The sequence below is a fragment of the Lotus japonicus genome, chromosome 5, assembly GCF_012489685.1.
Source record: "Lotus japonicus ecotype B-129 chromosome 5, LjGifu_v1.2".
NCBI lineage: Eukaryota > Viridiplantae > Streptophyta > Magnoliopsida > Fabales > Fabaceae > Lotus > Lotus japonicus.
In genome coordinates this window covers 50857294-50880743 of record NC_080045.1, presented here as the reverse complement: position 1 = coordinate 50880743, position 23450 = coordinate 50857294, and the positions used below count along the sequence as shown (strand labels likewise).

The 23450-nt window shown below is 37.1% G+C and overlaps 4 protein-coding genes across 5 annotated transcripts; 1 reads left to right on the top strand and 3 right to left on the bottom strand.

Moving 5' to 3' along the window:
* The first annotated feature begins 3401 nt into the window (after positions 1 to 3401).
* Positions 3402 to 5033, top strand: LOC130720472 (AT-hook motif nuclear-localized protein 19-like). Of its 2 annotated transcripts, none has more exons than XM_057571119.1 (2): positions 3402 to 3508; positions 3918 to 5033. In XM_057571119.1, the coding sequence occupies exon 2, from the start codon at positions 3920 to 3922 to the stop codon at positions 4781 to 4783; it is 864 nt and encodes a 287-aa protein (XP_057427102.1). In that variant the 5' UTR covers positions 3402 to 3508; positions 3918 to 3919; the 3' UTR covers positions 4784 to 5033. The 2 variants fall into 2 exon arrangements, with proteins under 2 accessions (XP_057427102.1, XP_057427103.1); XM_057571120.1 differs by lacking the exon at positions 3402 to 3508 and adding an exon at positions 3621 to 3745.
* A 2259-nt stretch (positions 5034 to 7292) lies between these two features.
* LOC130718052 (uncharacterized) lies at positions 7293 to 11321 on the bottom strand. The gene is made up of 7 exons (XM_057568500.1): positions 11047 to 11321; positions 10855 to 10970; positions 10140 to 10354; positions 9931 to 10022; positions 8446 to 8548; positions 7916 to 8058; positions 7293 to 7627 (listed from the first exon to the last, which is right to left on the bottom strand). The coding sequence occupies exons 1-7, from the start codon at positions 11260 to 11262 to the stop codon at positions 7523 to 7525; spliced, it is 990 nt and encodes a 329-aa protein (XP_057424483.1). The 5' UTR covers positions 11263 to 11321; the 3' UTR covers positions 7293 to 7522.
* A 729-nt stretch (positions 11322 to 12050) lies between these two features.
* LOC130718051 (protein EIN4-like) lies at positions 12051 to 16122 on the bottom strand. Its single transcript, XM_057568499.1, has 2 exons — positions 13972 to 16122; positions 12051 to 12990 (listed from the first exon to the last, which is right to left on the bottom strand). The coding sequence occupies exons 1-2, from the start codon at positions 15739 to 15741 to the stop codon at positions 12466 to 12468; spliced, it is 2295 nt and encodes a 764-aa protein (XP_057424482.1). The 5' UTR covers positions 15742 to 16122; the 3' UTR covers positions 12051 to 12465.
* Positions 16123 to 18259: 2137 nt separating this feature from the next.
* Positions 18260 to 22898, bottom strand: LOC130720128 (AT-hook motif nuclear-localized protein 14-like). Its single transcript, XM_057570746.1, has 6 exons — positions 22485 to 22898; positions 21755 to 21807; positions 20865 to 20996; positions 19528 to 19680; positions 18660 to 18924; positions 18260 to 18552 (listed from the first exon to the last, which is right to left on the bottom strand). Exons 1-6 carry the CDS (start codon positions 22774 to 22776, stop codon positions 18488 to 18490), a joined length of 960 nt encoding a protein of 319 aa, XP_057426729.1. The 5' UTR covers positions 22777 to 22898; the 3' UTR covers positions 18260 to 18487.
* Between the last annotated feature and the right edge of the window lie 552 nt (positions 22899 to 23450).

Here is a 23450-nt window from a genome sequence, read left to right as displayed (position 1 = left end):
AATTGTTGTTCGTAGATGATCTATTTCTTTGGTTTGGCAGTTATATAGCCTCGAGCTCCGCCGTTTCTTGAAGGTATGGAAGCTTTGAGCTTGCAAGCTGCGTAGTACGGATCTATTGGTCTGCCAACTGATGGTGCAAAAATACAAGGCCCTCGCTTTTAGTTTTGTGATGGTGCTAAATTACCCCCTCTGTCGTGTTTTTCGCTTCTCTGTTTTTGCTGGTTTTCGGCTAGTTTCTTTCGACCAGAGCTCCATTTTGTCTTTTATGTTTTTCTCTTCTTTCCTCTTTATTCATTTATCCATGGGTTGAAGTACCCCTAGTACTTCTATAATTCAATTTTGACTTATCAAAAAACAATATTCATAAGGATACAGATTGAGGTTTAAAGTGGGCGGAAAATAAGGGCCTGACTTTCCTAAAGTGAGTTATAAGGTAAAGTAAAACATTGTAATTATTGATCGGGTTATTTTATCAACTTTATTAAAATAGGTAATCTCTATTAACTATTATGATCATGATAGTTGAATCGTGAATCGTATCGTCTTATGTATCGTACGATACAAACACACATAGAAATAAGTCCTAAATGAAAAATATATGGTATATATATCAAATATAATCAAAAGATGACAAAGTGCAAATGTTTATCTCCTTTAAAATCATCAATTACATGACAAATAAAAAGTACTTCCATAGTTACTAAACTATGCTTTGATCCTACTAATAAACTTCAAAGTTCAAAATAATCAGGGGAGAAATCCAATTCAACGATTTATAATACGATACAAACGATACAAGTGCGATTCAAGGAAAAATTGATACACACGTGCGATATGTATCATCAGACCTCAAAAGCGTATCGTATGGCGTATCGTGGTAAAGGAGGATCCAGAGAATAAGGAGCAAAGAGCATAAAGAATAGATTCCACCGAAATAAAAAACTGGAATCAATTAATTAATAATCTTCCCACATATGACAGAAAGATATGTGGCAAGAAAGGAATCAAACCCACACCCAAATAACTAGCTATGCAACAATCAATTTAGATTTACAATTACCGCATCATCACCATGGTTTTCTCCTTTAAAAATTCTGAACAAATTAGAATATGAGACGAAATTGCTGCCACCATTCTCAGTTTCATATATCCCTATATTGTTACTTGAAACTAAAACATCGAATCGAGGTTTAATTTCCCTGGTAAATTAGAATTAAACTTTAAACATAAACAGTCTTACACTTATCCATGAATTGATTGCGTGTTAATTTTGTCGCGTAAAAGAGCAGCAGAGATATATAGCCCGAATAAAATATTGGCATGTTCTATTATTGAAGCATCAATCCATGGAGGGAAGGTCTTGTCTGTATTATATAAAAATTAAAAGAGTTTAATGGATATGCACTATCAGTGTAAAACTGTTTTACACTGACAACCAATCACAACATGCCATATAAGTGAAATAATATCTTTCATCTTAAATTTTAATTAAAACAAGAATATATTTGCTGATGTGGCGGAATTCATTTGGGCGACTGTGTAAACAAAGTTTACACTGACAGTGTATACCCATTAAATTCAAATTAAAATAGGATTCTATTGATAACTACTCAAGACATTAGTTAAGAATATTCAACAAAAATGCATTTGAACTAAAATATGATTTTAGTAATATAAAGAACCTTTTTTTTAAAGTATATATAGAGCCATAATGCCATTAATAATGAATTGATATTTTCATTAATGCAATGAACTTTTCTGATTCATAGTTAATAATGGAGGTGGAATTGTCATGGGTATGAATTATTTTCATAATTAAAAGTAAGAAATATTTTTCTTACATGAATGTGAGATGAAAAATAAGAAGTAATCATTTTTTTACAGCAAAAACTGATTATTTATTTGATATCCAATTCATAAACCATAGGAACAAACCTCCCATAGTAATCGTTTTAAGTGAACAATAATTTTGAAGTTTTCATATTTTTTTTCTTCAATTTTTCCATTCTCAGTTTACTAGTACTTTGAAATTTGAATAGAAATTTTTGTCTGAATTAGAAGAAAAAAAAGGGTTGTGGCAATTATACAATATTTTTTTAATCTCTATTTCTCTAGTTGTTACATCATATTACATATAACATCTATTACTTATTTTATCAATTTTGGGGTCTACACAGAAAAATTATACATGAAACTTTATTACTATATTGTAGGCCTGTCCAAACGGGCTTGGCCCGAACCGAAACCGCCCAAACCGAGGCCTTTTTGGCAAAACCGGGCGGTCCGGGTCGGGGTTCGGGTGGACCGGGTGAAAAAAAACGGTTTGCAGTGGTTTAAGTCGGTCGGTCACGGTTTGGGCTCAAGCCCGACCGAACCGACCGAACCAACTCTTAAAAAAAAAAGTTACAAGCCCAGCCGGCCAGCCCAATCCCACAACCCAACCCACATTCACTAACCCTACCATATATATTCAGATATGTACTCTCTCAGAAACCCTAGCCTCACTCAAGCCTCCACTCTCTGATTCTCTCACTAAACCTCCACCACTCTCAAGCATCAGCCGCCACTCCACCACCTCTCATGCCTCAACCCTAGCCTCCACCACCTCTGTATTTCTCTCACTAAGCCTCCACCTCTCTCACTCAAGCCTCAGCCGCCACTCCATCACCTCTCAAGCCTCAACCCTAGCCTCCAAGTCCAACCATCGTGTATCACAGCAAGTCCACACCTCCATGGCTCCACCTCCTTCTCCTTCTGAGGTGGAGGAAGCGATCCCGATCGTCAACGGAGAGATTTCATCGCAGCAAAAGCGATCTCATCGCGGTTGAGGGGTTTCGTTGTCGGTTGCCATGGTTTCGTCAATGGTGAAGACGTTGTCGGAGGGATTGCATGCAGCACCATAGTGGTGAAGATCTTGATTGATTTTGTATTTTGTATTTCTTTCGTGTCTGAGATATATAGATCTGGAATTTTGTACTATCATTTATGTTGATTTATCAAGGAAGTCAGGATTTATGTATATTAGATGTGATTTTATGAATTTTTGCCTGGAACTCCTCATCTCCTCTCTCTTTTTTGTGATTTTTTTCTTGGATCAACAACCGTTGTACCCGACAGATCTAACCGTTTAACCGATGAAACCGAACCCGACAAATCCGATGGTGATGGGCGGACGGCGGCGGGCTTTGGTTTGGCGTAATTTCAACCGACCAAAACCGACGTTTTGGCCCGTATCCGACCGAACCCGTCCGGTGGACACCCCTACTATATTGTATCACACTCATATATTGATATTTATCAAACAAAAAAGTTTCTACCCCTATTGAATTCAACCCAAACATTTTCCATGAAAAAATGGTCAAACATTAAACTCAAGCTATATGTTTGTAAAAGTAACGTATTGATAATCAGTATCTATAAATAATGAAGTAGCTAGCCTAGCAGTTTCCTCCTCCTCAACCTCTGTGTGTGTGTCTCTCTCTCTCGCATGTTCAATTATTCTGGGGAGGTGAGCAAGGGCGTGCACCCCACCTTCTTTCTCGATCTGACACACACAACCCCACCACACACACAGTCACACACAAATACTATACTATACTATAATATAAAATAATCAAACCCTAGCTAATTAGCATATTCCCAATTAACCTCCATTATCATCGATCACATTCTTGTTTTTCTTTTTCATTTTTTCTCTGTTGACTCTCACAGTTTACAACAAACCTTGTCTCTCACTAATCAAACTGTGTGTCTCCTTTTGATTCTACATATTTTCTCACTATAGATCTAACTTCTAGCTACACACACACACTCCATCTGAAGAAGAAAAAAACCTAGCTGTTTTGTTTTCACTGTCTTCTTCTCTATAAGGATTAGGTTTTCATATATATCATTTTCACTTACTTCAATTTTGACAGTTATGGCGAATCGGTGGTGGACTGGCTCGATGGGTCTTGGCGGGGTTGATGACAATCCGGACAACTCTTCCCCCATGGGAAAACCGGATCTGGGTTTCTCCATGAACAACAACGACGGTGGGAACCAAAGCGTTGGTGGTGGTGAGAAAGAAGATGAGAAAGAAAGCAGCGAGGAGCCAAGAGATGGAGCCATTGTTTCTGGATCCACACGTCGCCCGAGGGGACGTCCGGCAGGATCGAAGAACAAGCCAAAGCCGCCGATATTCGTGACCAGGGACAGCCCTAACGCCCTCCGGAGCCATGTCATGGAGGTTGCCGCCGGCGCGGACATCGCGGACAGCATGGTGCAGTTCGCCAGGAGGCGCCAGAGGGGGGTTGCCATCCTCACAGGCAGCGGCACCGTGGTCAACGTCTCGCTCCGGCAGCCAACGGCGCCAGGTGCGGTGGTGTCGCTTCAGGGAAGGTTTGACATACTGTCCTTGACCGGCTCTGTGCTCCCAGGACCGGCCCCACCAGGCGCTCCTGGCCTAACCATCTACCTTGCCGGAGGGCAGGGGCAGGTGGTCGGTGGAGCTGTGGTAGGGCCGCTGGTAGCTGCTGGGCCGGTTATGATAATGGCGGCTACTTTTTCCAATGCAACGTATGAGAGGTTGCCCTTGGAGGAGGGTGATCAGGAACAAGGCGGTTGCTCTCCTCCTCCCGGGATGGGACAGCCGCCGGCCGGAGTGTCTGCGGGAGAAGCCTCGTCGGCGATGGCGGGGTACAATAATCTCCCTCCCAGTTTAACTCTTCCAAATGGGCAACAGCTGAACCCTGATCAAGCTTATTCAACTTGGGGACATGGTCATGGTAGATCACCCTACTGATCAAGTGGAACATCGCCACCATATACAAGGATAGGGACCTTAATTTGGCTTCTGATCTTCTTCCTAGTTTTTTCATGTTGAAGTAAAGTAGGGACTGATTTCAATTGCATCATCATCTGTATATTTAATTAGTTTACTGCGCCAACTTCTGATATCTAATAAGCAACTTTTGGGATGGTGACCCTGGTATCTATATGCTTCTTTCTCCTATTTCTTCAATTTTAGCCAATGAGCTTAATTTTATGCTTCACTTTGCTTTTGTCTCCTTTTCTTGAAAAAATAATAATATACAAGACTTAAATAATATACTTTTATCCTTGTTATTATTATTTTTTTATTGTGTGATTTTGATTCTTATATCTTTGTGTGCAAAGTGTTGATCCTAGTTTTTCCTAAATGCTACAATCAAACTGCTAGTCTTTCATTTATATTTTGACAAAATTTGATGTTTGATAATAATTGTGAGCATCCTTCAAGATATATATATATATATATTTATATATATATATATATATAATTTATTGGCCCTAATAGAAGATGGCTTGTTGAGTGTATGATGACACTTTTGATGTAATAGGGAATGTCTTAAACCTATATATATATTAACCTCTTATATGGGAGCTCTTTCCACCCTACAGTCTTGATGATGGTGGGTGATGGTGAGGTGGTATCTAGATACTATAGTACAGACACCTCAAATATCAATTTTGATCCCCTGCTGCGCCTACAACCTCTGCAGCACCAATTACTTATTTAAATAATACTAATAAATTATATTATTGGGTTACGCAATCACATTTTCATAACTAATCTTAGCCATTGGATACAAAAATAAACGACTTAAATGTTACAGGAGAGTGGCAGCAAACAAAAAATACTCAGAATTCTTCACATACACCTCATTTTTCTGTATATTTTTTTTATTCTATCTGTCTTTCCTTTACCATCACTTTGAATGTTTACGCCAATTACGAGTCTACTAAGCATTTTCCTTGTCTGACTATGAGATCGATTAAGCTAGGGTGCAATAGTTGAAATGCATGGGCCTCATAATGAGTGTCCAGTCGTGTCCAATAAGCTTATGGGGAAGGATCATGGAGTAAACTCAATTTTTTGCAAATGAAAAAAAAAATCATTGTGCAATTGTTTGATCTGCTTCTCTCGTTCATTAATTCTGTCTCCAATACCAAAAAGAGAGTGGAGACAAAGTTCAAGAAGGTCTCGAAATTTTTTTAGGTATGTGTGATTTGGTTTTGGGTCACGTTGCCACAAGTTTTGGGTGTTTGCAATGATCAGTAGCCTTGAAGAGAGAGAGAGAGAGTAAAAGAGACGATTGACTAAGGATACTGGATAGGGCCTATTGTCAAGTGCTTTTATGACAGAAATATTAGGATAAAATTACTTAATCTTAAATATTGAATTTTTTATTTATATCTTATGATTAGAAATTCTACATCATCCGAGTATGGAAAGTTAGAATTTTACTTTAGTGGTAATAAACAGAATTTGGATATGTTGTCTTAACAATTATGCAGTAAGTAGTGTATGTTTATTACATGGCTTAGTGCCTGTTTGGATTCGTGTAGGCACAATGTGAAAATATTTTCATCCAATTCAACAAATGTATGTATGTTGGATGGGGATGCGTTGGAACTTGAAGGTGCCTCACCGTGTCCAAATGTTCCCTTGGAAAATGCTCAACAAGGGCCTCTTGACGAACTCTGAAAGGGTGCACCACAGGCTAGCCTCGTCGGATAAGTGTCCACTGTGTGGAGAAGCATGTGAAACAACTTTGCATGCTCTACGTGATTTCCATCAATCTTCTCATCTCTGCTCTTGGTTGCTCCATGGTTTGGTGGTGTAGGATTTTTTCTCACTTGATTTTTGTCCCTAGCTGTTGCGTAATTTGCAGGTTGCGGGTGTTGGTTTCCTTGGTTCCTCTTGGTTAATTAGTTTTGTGATGACAACGTGGGCCCTTTGGAGACTAAGGAACAAGGTAGTTTTTTAGGAATTAACGCCAAATTGCCACTGTGATATGCAAGCGACGATAGTGGATGTGAAGCACAAGGAGATTGCGCAGTTGCTAGTTCCACACGAGGCCTCACGTTCTCTAGGCCTTTAAAGCCAACAACAATCTGTGCGTGATGTGGTGCTTGGCAGCAGCAAGGTTTTCAATTTTTTCCCCATTTTTTCCTGAGAAAAGTTAAAATCTAGAACTTCTTTTGAAGAAATGTAAACTTTTGAAAGTTTCTCTTGAACGAGGGTTCCCTGTCTCTCTTCTTTCTTTTCTTTGCTTTGCCATGACAAATAAGGAAGACAAACTCAAACTTGTTCATCCAATAAAGCTCTTGTTTGAGCCTACTGACACCATTTTGACTATTTCCATAAATTAATTTCTAGAAATCACTTTGTTTCAAAAATTAAATTCTAGAATCAAACTCTTTTTTTTTTGAAATATTAAACTTTATTTATAACTTGTTTAACAAAATAATTTTGTGAAGAGTAAACAAAGATTGAAGCTTGCAGATATTCTATTCAACAAATGTAAATGATTTCACAAACAGATAATCTGGACTGCAGCCCTTGCTTTTCAAATGGGAGACCTTACCAATTCTCAGCGTATATAAACCAAAAAGAAAAAGATTCTCAACACATCAAAAATTGGGACAGAAACAACAGTTCTCCAGTACCTGTCTCTCTTTTATAATCTTCAGTGTGGCCAAGGGAGATTATTGACAACTAACTCAGGGCAGGCTTCTGAAACTTCCCATGAACCCAAACTCTTCGCATACTCTTCCCTTTCCGGCGATTTACAGACTTGACACAACAGTAATCAAGCTCAAGCTGCATAGTTCATAGAAAACCAAATTTAGTGGAAGCCAGCAGAAAATAAGTTTCACAAAGAACTATAGGAAAGTTGCCAGATCGAAGGTTCTACATTTTGCATCAACAATTTACGATTAACAGGTAACTAAGCTCAACTTACATCACATACATGAGAACTTGTAACAAGTATTATTTTATGCAGGATTACAAGTCAAATTATGTTTCTAATCGAAATTAATTAGAGACCTATCCTATTAGTTACATTAACCCACAAGCTCTTGTCTTACAGTTAAGGAAGATACATACCTCAGTAAAGCCTGCATTCAGAAATAGGTTCCGGACAATTTCCAAAGTAAAGAAATATGATCGTGTTCCATCTGACCGCATGTATTCCCTGAATCCCACTCTCTTGTCTGGCTCAAATCGAAGCATGGTCATATCATAGAGGCCTGATTACATGAGGTTCAGTCAATGACAGCAATTTAATGTCCGTTTAATTTGAGTTTTTTTTATTACTTGTTTTAACTTTTAAGGACATAAGTATCATCTTTTTTTATTTTCTATTTTTAAATCTTTGCATAGGAAATAGTGAAGATAACTTTTTCATTGTTTTCAATATTTCCTACTGCAAATATTTAAAAACAGGAAACAAAGTAAAAGTAAGATAACATTTTTATAATTATATGTAAAAACTGAGAATAAAATATAAATGTTTTCTCAAACCAAACTAGTACTTGGTTTCAAAAGAACTATTATGACATAAAGGATTTACTTAAGCAACAGATTTATTTTCACAGAAGCTCAGGGCAGAATAAGTTGGTAAGTTTGTTCATTACCATAATCCCTCAATAAAACCATCCCTCCTGGCTTTAACACAGTAAAACATTCCTTGATGGACCTTGGCATCCTTTCCAGTGGTACTGCTGATAGAGTAAATATCTGAAATTACACATCATAATAAGCAACATATACAATGAGAGGTTATTAAAACTTGCAACATTGAGCTGAGAGTCTCAGATTTATTTCATAGATTTGAGATAAAGTAGTTGTGTATGAAGAATTCAGAGAGCTAACACAGACAGATTAAACATCACTAAGGCAAAACAATTATAAACTATATGAGTACTTAGAAATTTGTAGTAAACATTAAAGCAACGGACAAATAAGAGCAACAAGTAGATGAAAACCTAGCTGTCAAAACCATTGAGAATAAAGCATGAAGGCATGTATCTTCCAACTTATAGCTATGAAGGCCAATGAATATTATGCACCGAAATGAGACAAGAATTAAGAGAGCTGACAGAGAAAGATTGAACATCACTACGGCAATTATTAAACATATGAGTGCTTAACACTAAATCAACGGACAAATAAGAGCTGAGAGTCTCAGATTTATTTCATAGATTTGAGATAAAGTAGTTGTGTATGAAGAATTCAGAAAGCTAACACAGACAGATTAAACATCACTAAGGCAAAACAATTATAAACTATATGAGTACTTAGAAATTTGTAGTAAACATTAAAGCAACGGACAAATAAGAGCAACAAGTAGATGAAAACCTAGCTGTCAAAACCATTGAGAATAAAGCATGAAGGCATGTATCTTCCAACTTATAGCTATGAAGGCCAATGAATATTATGCACCGAAATGAGACAAGAATTAAGAGAGCTGACAGAGAAAGATTGAACATCACTACGGCAATTATTAAACATATGAGTGCTTAACACTAAATCAACGGACAAATAAGAGCCACAAGTAGATAAAAAACTAAGTATGACCAATCATTGAGAATAAAGCATGAATGAATGTATCTTCCGAATGAAAGCAAGGTGTAGATACAAAGAACTTTATGCAACATCTGAGATAGTAAGTTACAGCCGAAGCACTTTCCTAATACTTCAACCATTTTAAGATATTAAGATAGCTGCACAAAGATCAACAAAGCTATTAAATAACCTCTTAAGAGTAAAACAAAATTACATTTAATTTAACTACATTACTCTTTATTAAAATATTCAAAATATTTTCATTCCATCAATACTCTCTCAAGCTCTACTTGGTACAAATACTAATAGATAAGGATATAGTTTGGAGACAACAGATGCATAACAAAATTTAGTAAAATGATAAATATTTTGAAACGGAGAGTATATCTGTCAACATATGTTGTTAGGATTAGAAATATGCTGTCAATATAAACATTTGAAATAATAAATGTTAAAACAACACAAGGCACTTATTTTGGCTCTAACATGCACTCAAGTTCTGGAAGCATAATGTCATTGAACTTATAATAATTTTAGAGGAGAAGAGCTCAGACCAATGTCACAAAGTCTACTCCGCCAACACAACAGTCAAATTCTTCGGATAAATATGGATTGGTAAGACGAAGTCCATTATCCCCTTTGAAATCTGGAGGGAAAACAGAGAGAACTAAGTCTAACACTCTAACCTCTTATGGAGTCATCAACGATCAAACAATAACATAACATGGTATAAATAAGCAGCATAAAGATAAATCTAAGTAACCTGACAAGAAGTATGACTCCTTTAAAATTTTATCTTGGCAAGGGTTGTATGCCAACCAGTCTGGGAATCCATTAGTAGAAAAATCACAAAAGAACGTATGGAAACGATGCTTAAAAGAGGCAACTCCGGTAGCACTGCCACTTATAATTTCCTTAGCCCTCTCAAGAGTCTCATTACTACAGTCACATGCATAAACAACAACATCCTTGTTGGCCCTACACCAGACAGTTTCATAAGAATCAAAAACTGCAAGATACAAAAAAAACCAACAGCAAATAGCCAAAATGACAAAATGGAAGTCACTAGTTTTAGACCCCGTTTGGGAGAGCTTATTTGAGCTTATCTGATAGCATAAGCGCTTGTGTAAGTGTTTGAGAGAGCTTATGCAAACAACTTATGACCTACCATAAGCTGTTTTGAGCTTATTTAGCTTATGAAAAAGAGCTTATGCTTATATATAGCTTATGAATAAGCGCGCTTATGGTCACACTTAATTAAGCTGTTTTCCCAAGTTTTTTCTTAATCTGCAAATTCATAAATAGTAAATGAACCCAGAATCAGTATTTTGAAATCTTAACTACCAGCTTCAACCAAATGAATCAAGCAAAAATCAACATGGTGGTAGAAAACAATTAAAAAATGATCAATCTCCTAACCTATCAGTAAATATATATACATCAAAAGAAAGACACAATGTAAAGGAGAAGAAAGAAACCTAAGTATAGGGAGAACAGTGCTGCCATTTCCGCAACCGACTTCAAGGAGCTTAAGGTGAGAATTTGGGGGAGAAGAAAGCAATTCTGGGAATTCCTTCAACAAATAGCGCCTCTCCTGAACGGAATCAATCAAAATGTTAGGTTAATTTTGCTTGGGTATGAATGTGAAAAATGTGATGGAAATTCGGAACCTTGAAGAATTTTCCGGAGGCATGGCGAATGTGAAATTGGCTCCAAGCTTGCACGTCTGAATCTGGCGATGATGTTGATTGTGTTGAAGATGAAGAAGAAGGGGTGGATTCAAAATGGTAGCGAAAACTAGGGTTTGATTCTACTTCTGCTCTATGTTCTTCCCAATCGAAGTCCTTGCAGAAGTACTCTGCTTCAACTGCACAACTATTCTCCATTCTTCATCCCTCCAATTCTCAACTCATTATTCTTATAGCCATTCTTATATTAAGTGCATTTTATACTTCCTTTTTGTTTTTTGAAACTCATTTTATACTTCCTAGAAGATATTAAATTTATTTAATTTTTATTTTTTAAAATAAATGAGTTTTACCTTACATTTATCATCATCAACCATGTGAGAAGTGTTGTGTTTCTCACCCATGATTAGTGGATTTCGCGTTGGCGAAATAACTCGTAGTTTGACCTCTCTTCCATGTTCACCGTACAATCTCTTTAGCTGTGCAGGACTTGGATCTTTTGGTCGTGTGTTCATGGCGTTGTTTTAACTAGCAAACTGCGGATGAGTTAAATTGAATACATGTGACAAGTACCTTCCTTCATCAGGCGCGTGCTCAATTAGTGGAGTTGTGAGAGATGCTCATGGCTCTTCAAGTTTGCTTCTCAATTGGGTGATGTGGATGCTCTCTTAGCGGAGATTATAGCCATAAAACAGGACTTGTCACTCTATTGGCAGAAAGGGTTCATGAAGATTTAATGTGAGTCTGATTGTTCTAAAGTTGTAGACCTACTCCATAATAGCAGTTTAGGTGTAATTCCTATTTATAGTGCAAAGATAACTTCGATCCTTCAACTTCTTTCCCTAGATTGAGAGATTTCGTTGATTCATGCATCTAGAAGTTGAAACACGTTGGTGGATAAATTGACTTAGTTGGACCATAAACAGTGTAGGGGTTTTTTTGTATTGGGAGACTCCCTCTTATATTTAGACAAATGTGTTGTAATTTTTTTATTTAATACAAAAATTCTAGCATTTTTCATGATTTTTCCCTTATATTTTTTAATTAAATAAAAAAATTGTGTCACATTTTATATTCTTCGTAAGTCTAATTTCAATTGCATATTTCATAATTCGATGCGAAGCTCAATGAATAAAAATTAGTTTGCGCTAATTGTGAATGAATCAAAAACCCAACAACAAATCACGGTTGTAACACCTCGATTGCGACCGGGATTGTAGTCGCATTGCAGCGGTGATTGTAATCGCATTAAACCGTGATTATGAACAAAATCAGGTGAACAGTTTTTATTACTTGAAATTGTGTATTATTTGTTATTGTAAGAAATCTCAAGTACTCTAATCTCTATGCCATTTTGCAAAACTCAAGAAATTTCAGGCACTTGCAACTGTTCTTTTTTCTCTAAAGTTTTTCACCTGCACGTTGGAGGACAGATCTAAGTTCATCTGCAATCTCATGAAGGATGATAGGTTTCCGAATCAACCCATTCATTCCCGCTAGCAGGCACTTCTCCTTCACATGCTCTTCTGCACTTGCTATGAAGGCGACAATCAAGGGCCAATTCGGCCTATTAAAGTTCTGAATCCTCGCCGCCACTTCAAAACCGTCCATTTCAGGCATGTGAAGATCCAACAGTATGATCCTGAATGAGTTTCCGGAGCCTCTTACGGCGCTCAGGCACTCAAACCCTGATGAAACTGCAGTTACTTGGCAACCCAGCTTCTCAAGTAACTTCTTCGTCACGCCCCGGTTCACACCGTCATCATCGGCTAGCAGAACCTTAAGGCCTCTGAACTGTGAGTTTGAAGAGTCTTTGGGTGCATACATGGATTTTACAAGCGATGGTCCTTTCTGGAATTTCAGAAGAAGGGTCATGCCTTGCACTAAACCCTGAGAGGTTGATATCCATATATTACCTTGCATTATCTGCACATTGTTACATATTTCAAAGTCAGAATTGCACAAAACAATCATACAAACATGCTATAGGAAGGGGCGGAACAAAATATTTGGTTTGGGGCGGAACAAAATATTTGGTTTGGGGCTTAATAGAGAGAAGTTATAATGCTTTAATAGAAGAATTGTGTGCTGCAATTGAGTGTTATAGTAAATCTTTAGTGCATGAAAAAGTAAGCTACATTACAAGATTCCTAAGGCCTGCCACTTTGCCATTTTGCTTTCTATACACGCCCCTAACCCCAAAATGCATGAAAGTTCTTATGATTCACCTAGCCCAACTGATGAAAGGAAGTGACAACTTTTTCTAGTCTAGTACATGCTGGAATTCTAAAGCTAAATGGATGATCATGCCATTCAAAATGAAATAAAATAATAATAACATGACACAATACACCATTTATTTTGCTTTTAAATGATGCCTGTTATGTTATAATCTGTATTTTCACCCAGGCAGGATAAGCTACCAAAAAGGATCCTTCCAACGTAGGGGAAACTAGCAGATGTTAGAAGTGGGAATCAACATATATCCAGTCTTTCCCCCATTAAAGCTACATGAGGTATATGATAGCAGGAGAGTAAATTTTCAAACCAAACTTGTATCTCTTTAATATGCACGCAGCCACGCCAGCATGCATATTGGTCCTAGAAACAACATAGTGTGTGCTTGGATACCACTTGAGTGCAACGTGAATGGACTTTTATCCAAATTCATAAGAAGATTCTCGTTCATTTTTTTGTCTCGAGGTGAATGCTAGCATCCGTTTGAAGTGTCAACCAATATCCAAACATTTTATACAATTAAATGATGAACTCTTAATTTCTCTAGGGGGTGAGGTATGCTTTATCAGTAACGGTTAAAAAGTAACATGGAAATTGTATCCTTCTCACTACAATCAAGCAGATTGTGATTAAAAAAATTGATTAAGATAAAGATAATGGTGCACTTACCTGTACCAACTTCTTGCACATGTTGAAGCTCAGGCCCTCCTCAGGTTCATTGTTGTAGTGCCTCCTACCAGTACAATGATTGGTTGAAGTTGATTCATCCGACTGAGAACAACCAGCAATCTGAAAATCAAATTTTATATACACATCCTGAATTTGACGGTTAGACATCCACATTCCAAAACTTATATCATCCTTATCCCCATCATCACCTCCAAGAAAAACTCGAAAAGTGAGATTCCCTCCATGCAAGCTCAATAAATACCCAATTATGTGCAAAATCACTTGAAAAACCCGCGCCTCATCGCCTATTACTTGTTCAGGCAACGCCCTCTGGACATCAATTTCAAAACCTAAACCCTCATACACACACAAGCACTTAGCAACACAAACAGCTTCCTTCAACATGGAATGCAGATGGAAAGGTTTCATCTCCAACCAGAGGCCTCTGTTATCATTTTTCGAAATCTCCATCACATCATTGATCAAACTTGAGAGCACTTTCCCAACCTTCAACATGGTGTCACCAATAATCTTCTGTTCAGATCTCATGATATTATCCTCCTCCTGAAACAATGAAAGCATCCCCAGAATTGAATGCATAGGCCTCCTCAATCCATGGCTCATCACTGTCTGAAATGACTTCCTTGCCAGGCTGGCCATCATTGCATTTTGCCTAGACTGTTGCAAAGCGCGGTTCTGCTCTTCGAGTTTCTGTCTCATCAGCTGAGACTCTTCAAGAACCGATGCATGAGATAACGCCACAGCCACCTGATCAGCAACCACTTCAACTATCCCTATCTCTTGATTAGTCCAAACCCTTGAATTTGAACTTGGAAGAACCAAAACCAGTATAGCATAACACGTCTCAACGAACTCCGGCGTCCCTCCTTTGAAATTCGACACATGAAGCAACGGCATCCGAACCGCCGCTACAGCGCCAAAATACCTAGAACCTGACCCACCACTGCTTGCAGCCCCTAATGCAGAGTCATGCCTCAAAATCTTCACCCATTTAGTTTTTCTTATCTCCAACACATCTAGATCATTCATAGGAATAGAGTTCTGAAAATTCTTAGCATTGTTTGGTTTCAACTCATAGGTCAAGTACATTTCTCTCCTCTCCTCATTTGGCATCCAAACTGCACAATTATACAAATCCAATGCCTTAGAAAGCTCAACAAGGGTGGTGTACAAAATGGTGTGTTTATCAAGAGATTTTCTGATTTCCCTAGTGAGCATCCGAACATGCAAGCTAGCTTCCTTCAATTTCTTCCTCATCCCAACTTCTAAACCCAACTCCATCACATTCTGCTTCAGGAAAATCTCCCTGACCTTGATTCTGAGAAGGAGAGGGATGAGAGGTGGAAGGGTTAAGGCGGTGGCGCATGAGACAAGAGCAGTGAGGAACTTAGCCACGGTGAGGGAGAGGACCAAATGGAAAGAGGGTGGCGCGTGAGAAGAGTACGCAGTGAGCAAATGGGTGAGGCCACAGAGGATTATGAAGGCCATGAATTGAAGGAAGAGCAATTTGAATGGGACATTGGAGCGGTTAACGAAGTAGAGGATTTCAATGGGGATGGAGAAATATGCAATGGCGATGAAGAAGTCACTGACCTTTTGGCCGATGACGATGCTGTGTATGCTCCAAAAACCTCCATCATCATCATCATCATCACAGTTGCAGTGGTCAAATTCAGGAGAACCAGAGAGAACAAGAGTAGAAAGCAGAAACAATAGAACAAGGAGGGTTCTTCTCATAATCATCATCATGGTTCCAACTTCAAAGTCAGAAAAAGACAGAAAGCTTCACCAACCTGATTCTAATCTGCTAAAATCGACACCTGATGGAGATTGCTCAAGCAAAAAGCTAATGTTGAATAGTTTTATGATCTTCCATGGTTCTTTGGTTTCTTTCTTCCCAACCCAACACTTGTTTCAGCTAAGTTTTTGAACTTGGACTGTGAAATTCAGCTCAATCGATCAAAATGAACAACCCTCACCCAAGTTAGAGAGAGAGAGAGAGAGAGAGAGAGAGAGAGAGAGAGAGTGTGTGTTGGGGGAAGAAGACAATGGGGACCGAGGAAAAGACAACGTTTGAACAGACCGAATGGATTTATAATGAATGTTGAGTGTGGCTTCCTCGTACTTGTTCAGGATATGACTAGGAAAGAGTTTAATTAGATGAATGAATAGATTTTCATGTACTTGGATCAGTTGGATGTATCAGTATCAGTACTATCAGTATCTTCAAACATTCAAGCTAAGTTGGATGAAGTTTTTTTTTTTGAAAAAAATATATATTTAAAAATAATAATGATTACCTAAATAATACTTAAAAAGTATTTACCCTAATGGGTTTTTTGTTGACATATGAGATGGGAAAAAAACTTTAAAATGTATTATAAGTAAATATGAGGTTAAAGATTGGTGCGATAATTGGTACGGTAGGGAAAATGGAGGAGGTCAGTCTTATTTGTTGTCATTTCGCGCCATTTTACATGTTAGATATGAGGTGAAGTAAAAAAATTTAAATGTGGTAAGTAAATATGAGGTGAAATGGCATGTGTAATAATTGTGAGTGTCTGGAAAATAATGGTCAGATTAGGCTTGTGTCGTTTTGTGTCATTTTATATGTTGGATAATTTTTTTTTAAAACATGATAAGCAAAATTTGAGTTAAATCACTTTAAAGTGGACTTAACTCAAACCATAGTAGTCAATCGTGGCAAATAGCGGCGCTATCGCGCCGTCGCGGCCCTTCCCCGCGATTCTGAATCGATCGCGTCGCGGAACGCCGTCGCGGCTGTCGCGCCGCGAACCGCGGCCAAATCGCGTTCAAATCGCGTTCAATCGCAGCAAATCGCGGTGCTCCAGGTTGAAGATGGGTCGGGTCCAAGGAAAATCCCCAAATTGCCCTCAAAATTTCAAAATTAGGTTAAAATTTGAGGGTACTTTTGGGATTTCGCTCTTATAAGTGAAACGGTGCGTTTCACTCGTCTTCTTCAACGCGTTTCTTCTTCTTCTTCTTCAACGCGTTTCTTCTTCTTCATACGCGTTTCCTCTGCAATCTCCGGTGTCGTTCCTTCAGCTCAGCCCCTTCGACCAGAAGTCCAGAACCCATGGCCACGGCGCAATCTGACAAGCACCTTCCAGGCTCCGGCGACCACCACCCCTGTTTCTCTTGGGCCTTTGTTCTGTTCTGAGTTGCTCTGTTTTTTATCTTCTATTCCTCTATTTTTCTTTCCTTTCTTTTCCTTCTTATTTATTATTCTGTTCTCAAAAATACTTCTCCAGTTCTTCTCCTCTAGTATTCCTCTCTTCTCTATCACTTCATCATGTTATGAATTTGAATTTTGAAGTTATATTTATCACTTTTTAGTAATTATATGTATATATTAATTATATAATATTATATGTGAAAAATCAAAATAGCGGTCATCCCGCTATCCGCTATCCCGCTATCCCACTTTTGGGGTCGGCCGCTACGCGCCGCGATCCGGGATTGACTACTATGACTCAAACTTTAGACAATTCCTTCAACCATTTTGGGAATTTCAATCATTTTCCCCAACGGAACCAAGTTGAAACTTTGTACCGAAACCACATTCATGTTCAAGTTCACATAAATGCAGATTACATGCGTAATCATCCAAAAGATAGGAGATTCAGTTCCACTAATTATATCGCGCATCCAAACCTGGCTCTGATATCAATTGTTGGTTCTTTATTTTTTTTTCGATACATCGGAAAACTGTTGGTTCTTTATTAAACGTGAAGAGATGAGAGAAAAAAAACATTTAAATTGGTTCAAATGATAATTATTTTATTTTTTGAACATATGATAAATTTTTTATTGATACTACTTGAGTTTAAATACACATAAAAGTTTCCATAAAAAAAATACACATAAAAATAACAATAAAATATAATACTTGTGAAACTGATTTACACATAATTAAAAGAAAGAATATTTTATCTGCTAAGAAATCAAATATCTTTTATTTATTATTTTCAAGCGTATTTAAATTGTAGTATCAATAAAAAAAGTATCCTTTGCATCATTTTAAACATTTGTTTTCTTTTGTCATCCTACTTAACGTTTAACAAAAACCAACACTAAAGAAAAGAAGAAAAGAGAAAAATGGCAAAAAAAAAACTCATTGTTTTCCAGAAGGGTTCATTTAAATAAAGAACTCAAACAAACTATACTCGAAAGAATCTCCCACCTTAGAGGAATCTAATCCACGCGCAAAAAAAGATGAGGTGTCAGCTAGCGAGCCATGAGTGAATGAAGCAGAACAACTCAGAAATCATAGCAAACTATAGAAATGCTAAATTCTCCCAAAAACTCATCCTAACAATCATCTAACATATAAAAGACGAAATAGAGTTAAGAACATTCAGAAATCTCAAAACTTCAAAAGGTATAAATATACATGCCATTAGTCTTTTCTTTCAACCTAGAGATAGCATTAATCTATCTAGCACGGATTAACCTTTTCATAACACAAGCCATCTCAATCAGTGAGTTGATCATAGTCCCCATTCTCAGGAGACTGGTGTGCTCCATGACCTGTTCTTCCTGCATACAGAAAACATTACTTCAGTGTCTGGTTGCACTCTCTTTTTAAACTCACCACAAAAAGATTTTCTTCTTTAGGGGATTTCCAAAACCACCAAAGTTCATACCTGACAGTTCAAAGCCAACATTTCTTGAATCTGGACTTCCCCAGTCCACAGGATGGGATTGCTGAAACATGAAATGATTTCCCCCAATAGCTTGATGCTCCTCATTTCCCCGGAATGTATTCCCACCAGAAGAGTCAACTGCCGGGCGGAAACCTAAATTTGACGCTGGTTCAACTGGTGGTGGTAACTTGCTGGTAGAAACATCACCTTTTATTCCAGCACTAGTGTCCTTAATGGGGTCAATAACAAATGTACCAACAATGACCTGTGAATTAAATCCAAGTGATTTCATATTGTAAAATCTATCAGGATGTGTTTCATATAAGTGAACAAATAGATAAACAGAATATTTGGATATGTTGACGCAATGCAAATAATACATATGTTTTGTTTTACTTATTAGGATATGGTTTTAATTCTATTCATTTAAATTTTGAATAAACTAATCTATCCAATCATCTTCCAAGTCTAATTTGATTTCTTTTGTTTCCAAAAGGGTATAATTAGGCGCCAAATGTGGTAACCTCTCTCCCACTGATATTTTCTCCATACATGTAAAATGATAAAGGCTATGTTTCGCAACGCCTAACTAATAAGCTAGCTGATTGCAAAAAAAATTGTTACTAAACTAGTTGTTGAACAAGCTAAATTTTAAAATGACACAAAGGGGCATACATATATATTAAGAATTTGACAAAACAATGGGGTAAAATTCTGACTTGATCAATTTTTATACTTTCCAATTTCCTTATCAAAAGCTAGTTTATATTAAGAATTTATCAGGACAAAAGAAGGATGTAGGACACAGTTCATATCTCCGACTACAAGTTCAAGTCCAACTAAAGTTCATTAATCATCATGAAATTACCTGAACTGGACCAGCAGCTTTAAGGGGTCCAGCAATGCTTCCACCTACGAGCTGCCCATCTGAATTAGATAAGCATACACTGAGACCACCACTCCGACCTCCAACTTCATTACGGACATAGGAACCAGTAAGTGATATAATGTGAAACTGACCCTGATAACAAAGCAAAAACAAAAATAGTTATATATTCACAACAGCAATATAAGCATAAGACAAGAGCCAACTCTCAATATGCTAAAAGCTTCACCATAGACATAAATGTAAATTCACCAAGTTTCACGAAAATCAAAAAGAGAAAAGGGAAATGATACAAATTGGGAGTTGAAGTCTATAGTCATAATATATATACTGATAAAGGAACCTCGACAATGACATTGAGCTCTTCAAGGTATATGAACTGAAAACTCAAATTTGCATGGTAGGGGAGTGCAAGAGATATCTACATAAAATGATATACAATTTTGTTTAAATATCTAAGTGCTATTTCCAACTTATAACCGTCAAAATCTGCTCAGATTAAGTGCATCCGAACCTCCTCAAAACCCATGATAGTGGAAGCCTTGTGCACTTGAACACCATTCATTAATACACACAAGATGTGAGCTACATACATGTGTATGCTTAAAATTAAGGAAATGGAGAGAAAATTCAACCCGAGAAAAATGACAAATGAGTAAATTAGTAATTGTAATATTCATTATGATTTGTATTTTCATATTTATAATCCTATGTTTTCTCAAAAACTTCATTTAAGAAACAAGTGAATAAATAAAGGACAGTTATATAAGTTTATGAGTGAAATTATGAATAGTAGAGAACTAGAGATGACTTCAAATTTGAATATTTTTGTGCCCATTTGTTTGGCCTTTTGGGGAAAATGTAATTCACTAGAATGAATTATGATAGAACAAGTCGATTGTTTAGAAAATACCTTCTACTAAAAGTAAGTTTGAAATGAGTTAAAAGCCTACCAAAAACAAGTCTTCTAAACTATTTTTTATAATCTCATTCCTAAACAAAAATCATTCTATCAAAATGCACTCTTCCAAAGTTAACTCTTTCTAACTTAATTCTACCAAAAAGCATTTTAGTCAACTTCAAAACAAATGGATTCTTAATCACTTCAGCTGCGGGTAAGAAAAAATACTAAATAAACACACAATATTTTGAAAAGGAAAAAAGGACAAGATTTTGAGCCTGGTCTAGTCTAACACTGTAAGATCAGATTTTTACTTAGGGTTGCAACAGTCCCATTCCCATTATAAAGATTGTTGAAAGTATAGAGATCAAAACAAAACATAAAAGACAGGGAGAAAAAGAGTGATTAATTTTTTTACCTCATAAGAAATATTGCCTCCTGAAGTTGCTGGCTGACGAAGAGTTGGATTAGAGATGGAACCAGATGCAGACAGAACGCACATCTCACGCCCACTTTGTTGGATGAACAACATAATTTTTTGGCCAACGTCCTATTGAATGTGTGCTCCAATAATTATAGAAGTAAAAGATAAATAAAAGAAAGCAGACGAACTTATCAACATTGGGCAAATGGAAAACTTAATATACTCAAATTTTCAAATCTCATAGAAGAAGAAAAATTCAAGTTTTTAATAGAAAAAACATCCAGACTCAAGGGGCTAAAAGAACTCACAAGTTACAACTTTCAAGCATATAAATGTTCCTGTTAATTATGTTTGAGATATTATTTTTAACATATATTTGTTGTATAGTTTCCTTCTTCAGCATATTCCAGTCCTGGAGTTTAGGGATTGATTTATAATTTCAAATAGGTTTAATTTCCTCAACCTTGTATATATTACGGTACATATAATTTGATAATACAAGTGAAATAGTTCAGATTCACCATCAATTTGATTCACCATTTCACGGCCATCCAGATATTTAGGATCCTGTTAGACTAGCTTATCTAGTGGCCGCGATGCTCCACAATCCTCAATTGATAACATAGAACTAATCTTTGGAATATGAAAATTAACAAAAAAAACAGACTAAATTGAGTTTCCGATGCACCCCCATTTGTACACTACACTTTCTTGTAGGTATATACTTACAATTACATAAACTGCACATTAGGGATTGCAATTGTGTTGGAAATATATGAGCACAGGGCACTAATCTCCCTATTTAAAAACTTACAAAATTCTGCAAGCAGATGCAGATATTTAAAATCAGCAAACTATATTCAAGGATCATGAATAATGCATACCTCGCCATCAGCAACAGGAACAATGTGCGGAGTGAAGCTCTGTCCTGCATTGCCTGCATCAGCCAGTTACCAGCAAAAGCATCAAACACAAATTCTAAAACACTGTCAGCCACTTCTAAATTGCTGGTTAGTTCGAACATAGGGTCTTATAAACATCAAAAAAAGGTTATCAAAGACAATAATTAGGAGAGATAGCTATATACATCACAAAAAAAATAATTCAGATTTAATGTTTTTTTTTGTACATCGGAAAGATAAATTGCACCCTCCAGGGATTGATCCCTCCCTAAACCTCCCCACCCAACCCATATGTCTCCTAGCTCTTACCACTTAAGCTATCATTCGGGAACTTCAGACTTACTGTTAAACATTCACCATCTAATTCCTGGAAAATCCAGGGGAAATAAGTGAATGCTAATTTTTTTTTTGATAGATTTCTCATCAATTTTGCAAATTGAAGGCAAGAAATACAAGGTTTTACAAAAGAGATGAAAATAAAACTTCAAAGTGCCAATCCAAACTCACATAAACAGAATTATAATAAATAAAACTCCAAATGAAGAAGCTTTACAGCACAATTACACTCCTTCCTTATATAAATAAAAGATGTAATCTACCACTACTCAATCTTGCTTCCTTGTTTTGAATCTACCACTACTCAATCTTAATTCTTACATACATCAGAACTAGTGTAACATGTGAAGACACACAGAGGGTGAAAACTCGATACCTAGATCAAAGGAGCGGGGTTTCTTGGTGTGGATGGGAGGTTGATACGAGGACGCAGCAGCAGCAGCAGAAGCAGCGGCGGCGGCAGCTTTCCTAGCGGCGAGAGCTTCCTCAGGGGACTGGTACTTCCTCGGGCGGCCTCGCTTCTTCTTCTCCGGCGCAGAATTAGGTTGAGAGTGGGACCCATCATCACTGTTCCCGAACAAGCCGTTCGCCGCCGTGACGGTGTTGGTGTTGGTGGTGTTGTTGTTCGACTCGAACAGTGACCGCACTTGGTTCTCATTGGTTTCCATGGTGAGTGAAGAAGATGAAGAAGAAGAAGACACTCTGCAACTCAACAATGGCTAAGGCCACGAACAAGGAAAGAAAAAATTTGTGAGGAATTTTTTAATTGTTTTGTGGCGATGTGAAAAACAATTTAGGTATTTTGATTTTATAGTGGCTCAGTGGGCGGTTCTCAACCGTGCGATTGGTTGGTGATAGTAGATGGTCTTTTGCTTTTGACCATTCATTTCTTTTACTTTTTTGTTTTTTTGTTTTTGTTTTTATTATCTATATATTTTTTAATAAAAAGTTTGGGTGTGTTTGTGTCGCTGCCATGGGTCATGGGTGACATCATGACGAAATGTGTTTTATTCTCATGGTAATGATCAAACTCATGACCTCGTGGTTAAGGGATTGTAACAAGCGTGACGTCATAAAATGTGTTGTATTCTCATGACAATGATTAAACTCATGACCTCATGGTTAAGGGATATGGTGAACAACTCTCATTAGTAAATTAACTTCTTTATTTTCAGTGTATATTACGTATTTTCACAGCCGATAGTCGTGAGATTAAATGTTCGTCTCACTGTAAGTGCACTAATTGGTATGACGCTAGTCAATGAACCTTTCCATTGGCAAGAGTTGAGAATCGAACTTTCAACCACTAAGGAACAAAATGTTGACTACTATGTCAACTTTT

What these genes read in the sequence shown, in the direction of transcription:
- LOC130720472 (XM_057571119.1), top strand. Translation starts at nt 3,920, where the DNA reads ATGGCGAATCGGTGGTGGACTGGCTCGATGGGTCTTGGCGGGGTTGAT.
- LOC130718052 (XM_057568500.1), bottom strand. Translation starts at nt 11,262, where the DNA reads ATGGAGAATAGTTGTGCAGTTGAAGCAGAGTACTTCTGCAAGGACTTC. An exon ending in CCTCCGGAAAATTCTTCAAG is followed by an intron (nt 10,971 to 11,046) that starts GTTCCGAATTTC and finishes GATTCCGTTCAG; the next exon opens with GAGAGGCGCTATTTGTTGAA. An exon ending in TGAATGCAGGCTTTACTGAG is followed by an intron (nt 7,628 to 7,915) that starts GTATGTATCTTC and finishes TGAACTATGCAG; the next exon opens with CTTGAGCTTGATTACTGTTG.
- LOC130718051 (XM_057568499.1), bottom strand. Translation starts at nt 15,741, where the DNA reads ATGATGATGATTATGAGAAGAACCCTCCTTGTTCTATTGTTTCTGCTT. An exon ending in TGTGCAAGAAGTTGGTACAG is followed by an intron (nt 12,991 to 13,971) that starts GTAAGTGCACCA and finishes AACAATGTGCAG; the next exon opens with ATAATGCAAGGTAATATATG.
- LOC130720128 (XM_057570746.1), bottom strand. Translation starts at nt 22,776, where the DNA reads ATGGAAACCAATGAGAACCAAGTGCGGTCACTGTTCGAGTCGAACAAC. An exon ending in TTCCTGTTGCTGATGGCGAG is followed by an intron (nt 20,997 to 21,754) that starts GTATGCATTATT and finishes CACATTCAATAG; the next exon opens with GACGTTGGCCAAAAAATTAT. An exon ending in GAGGCAATATTTCTTATGAG is followed by an intron (nt 19,681 to 20,864) that starts GTAAAAAAATTA and finishes CTTTGTTATCAG; the next exon opens with GGTCAGTTTCACATTATATC.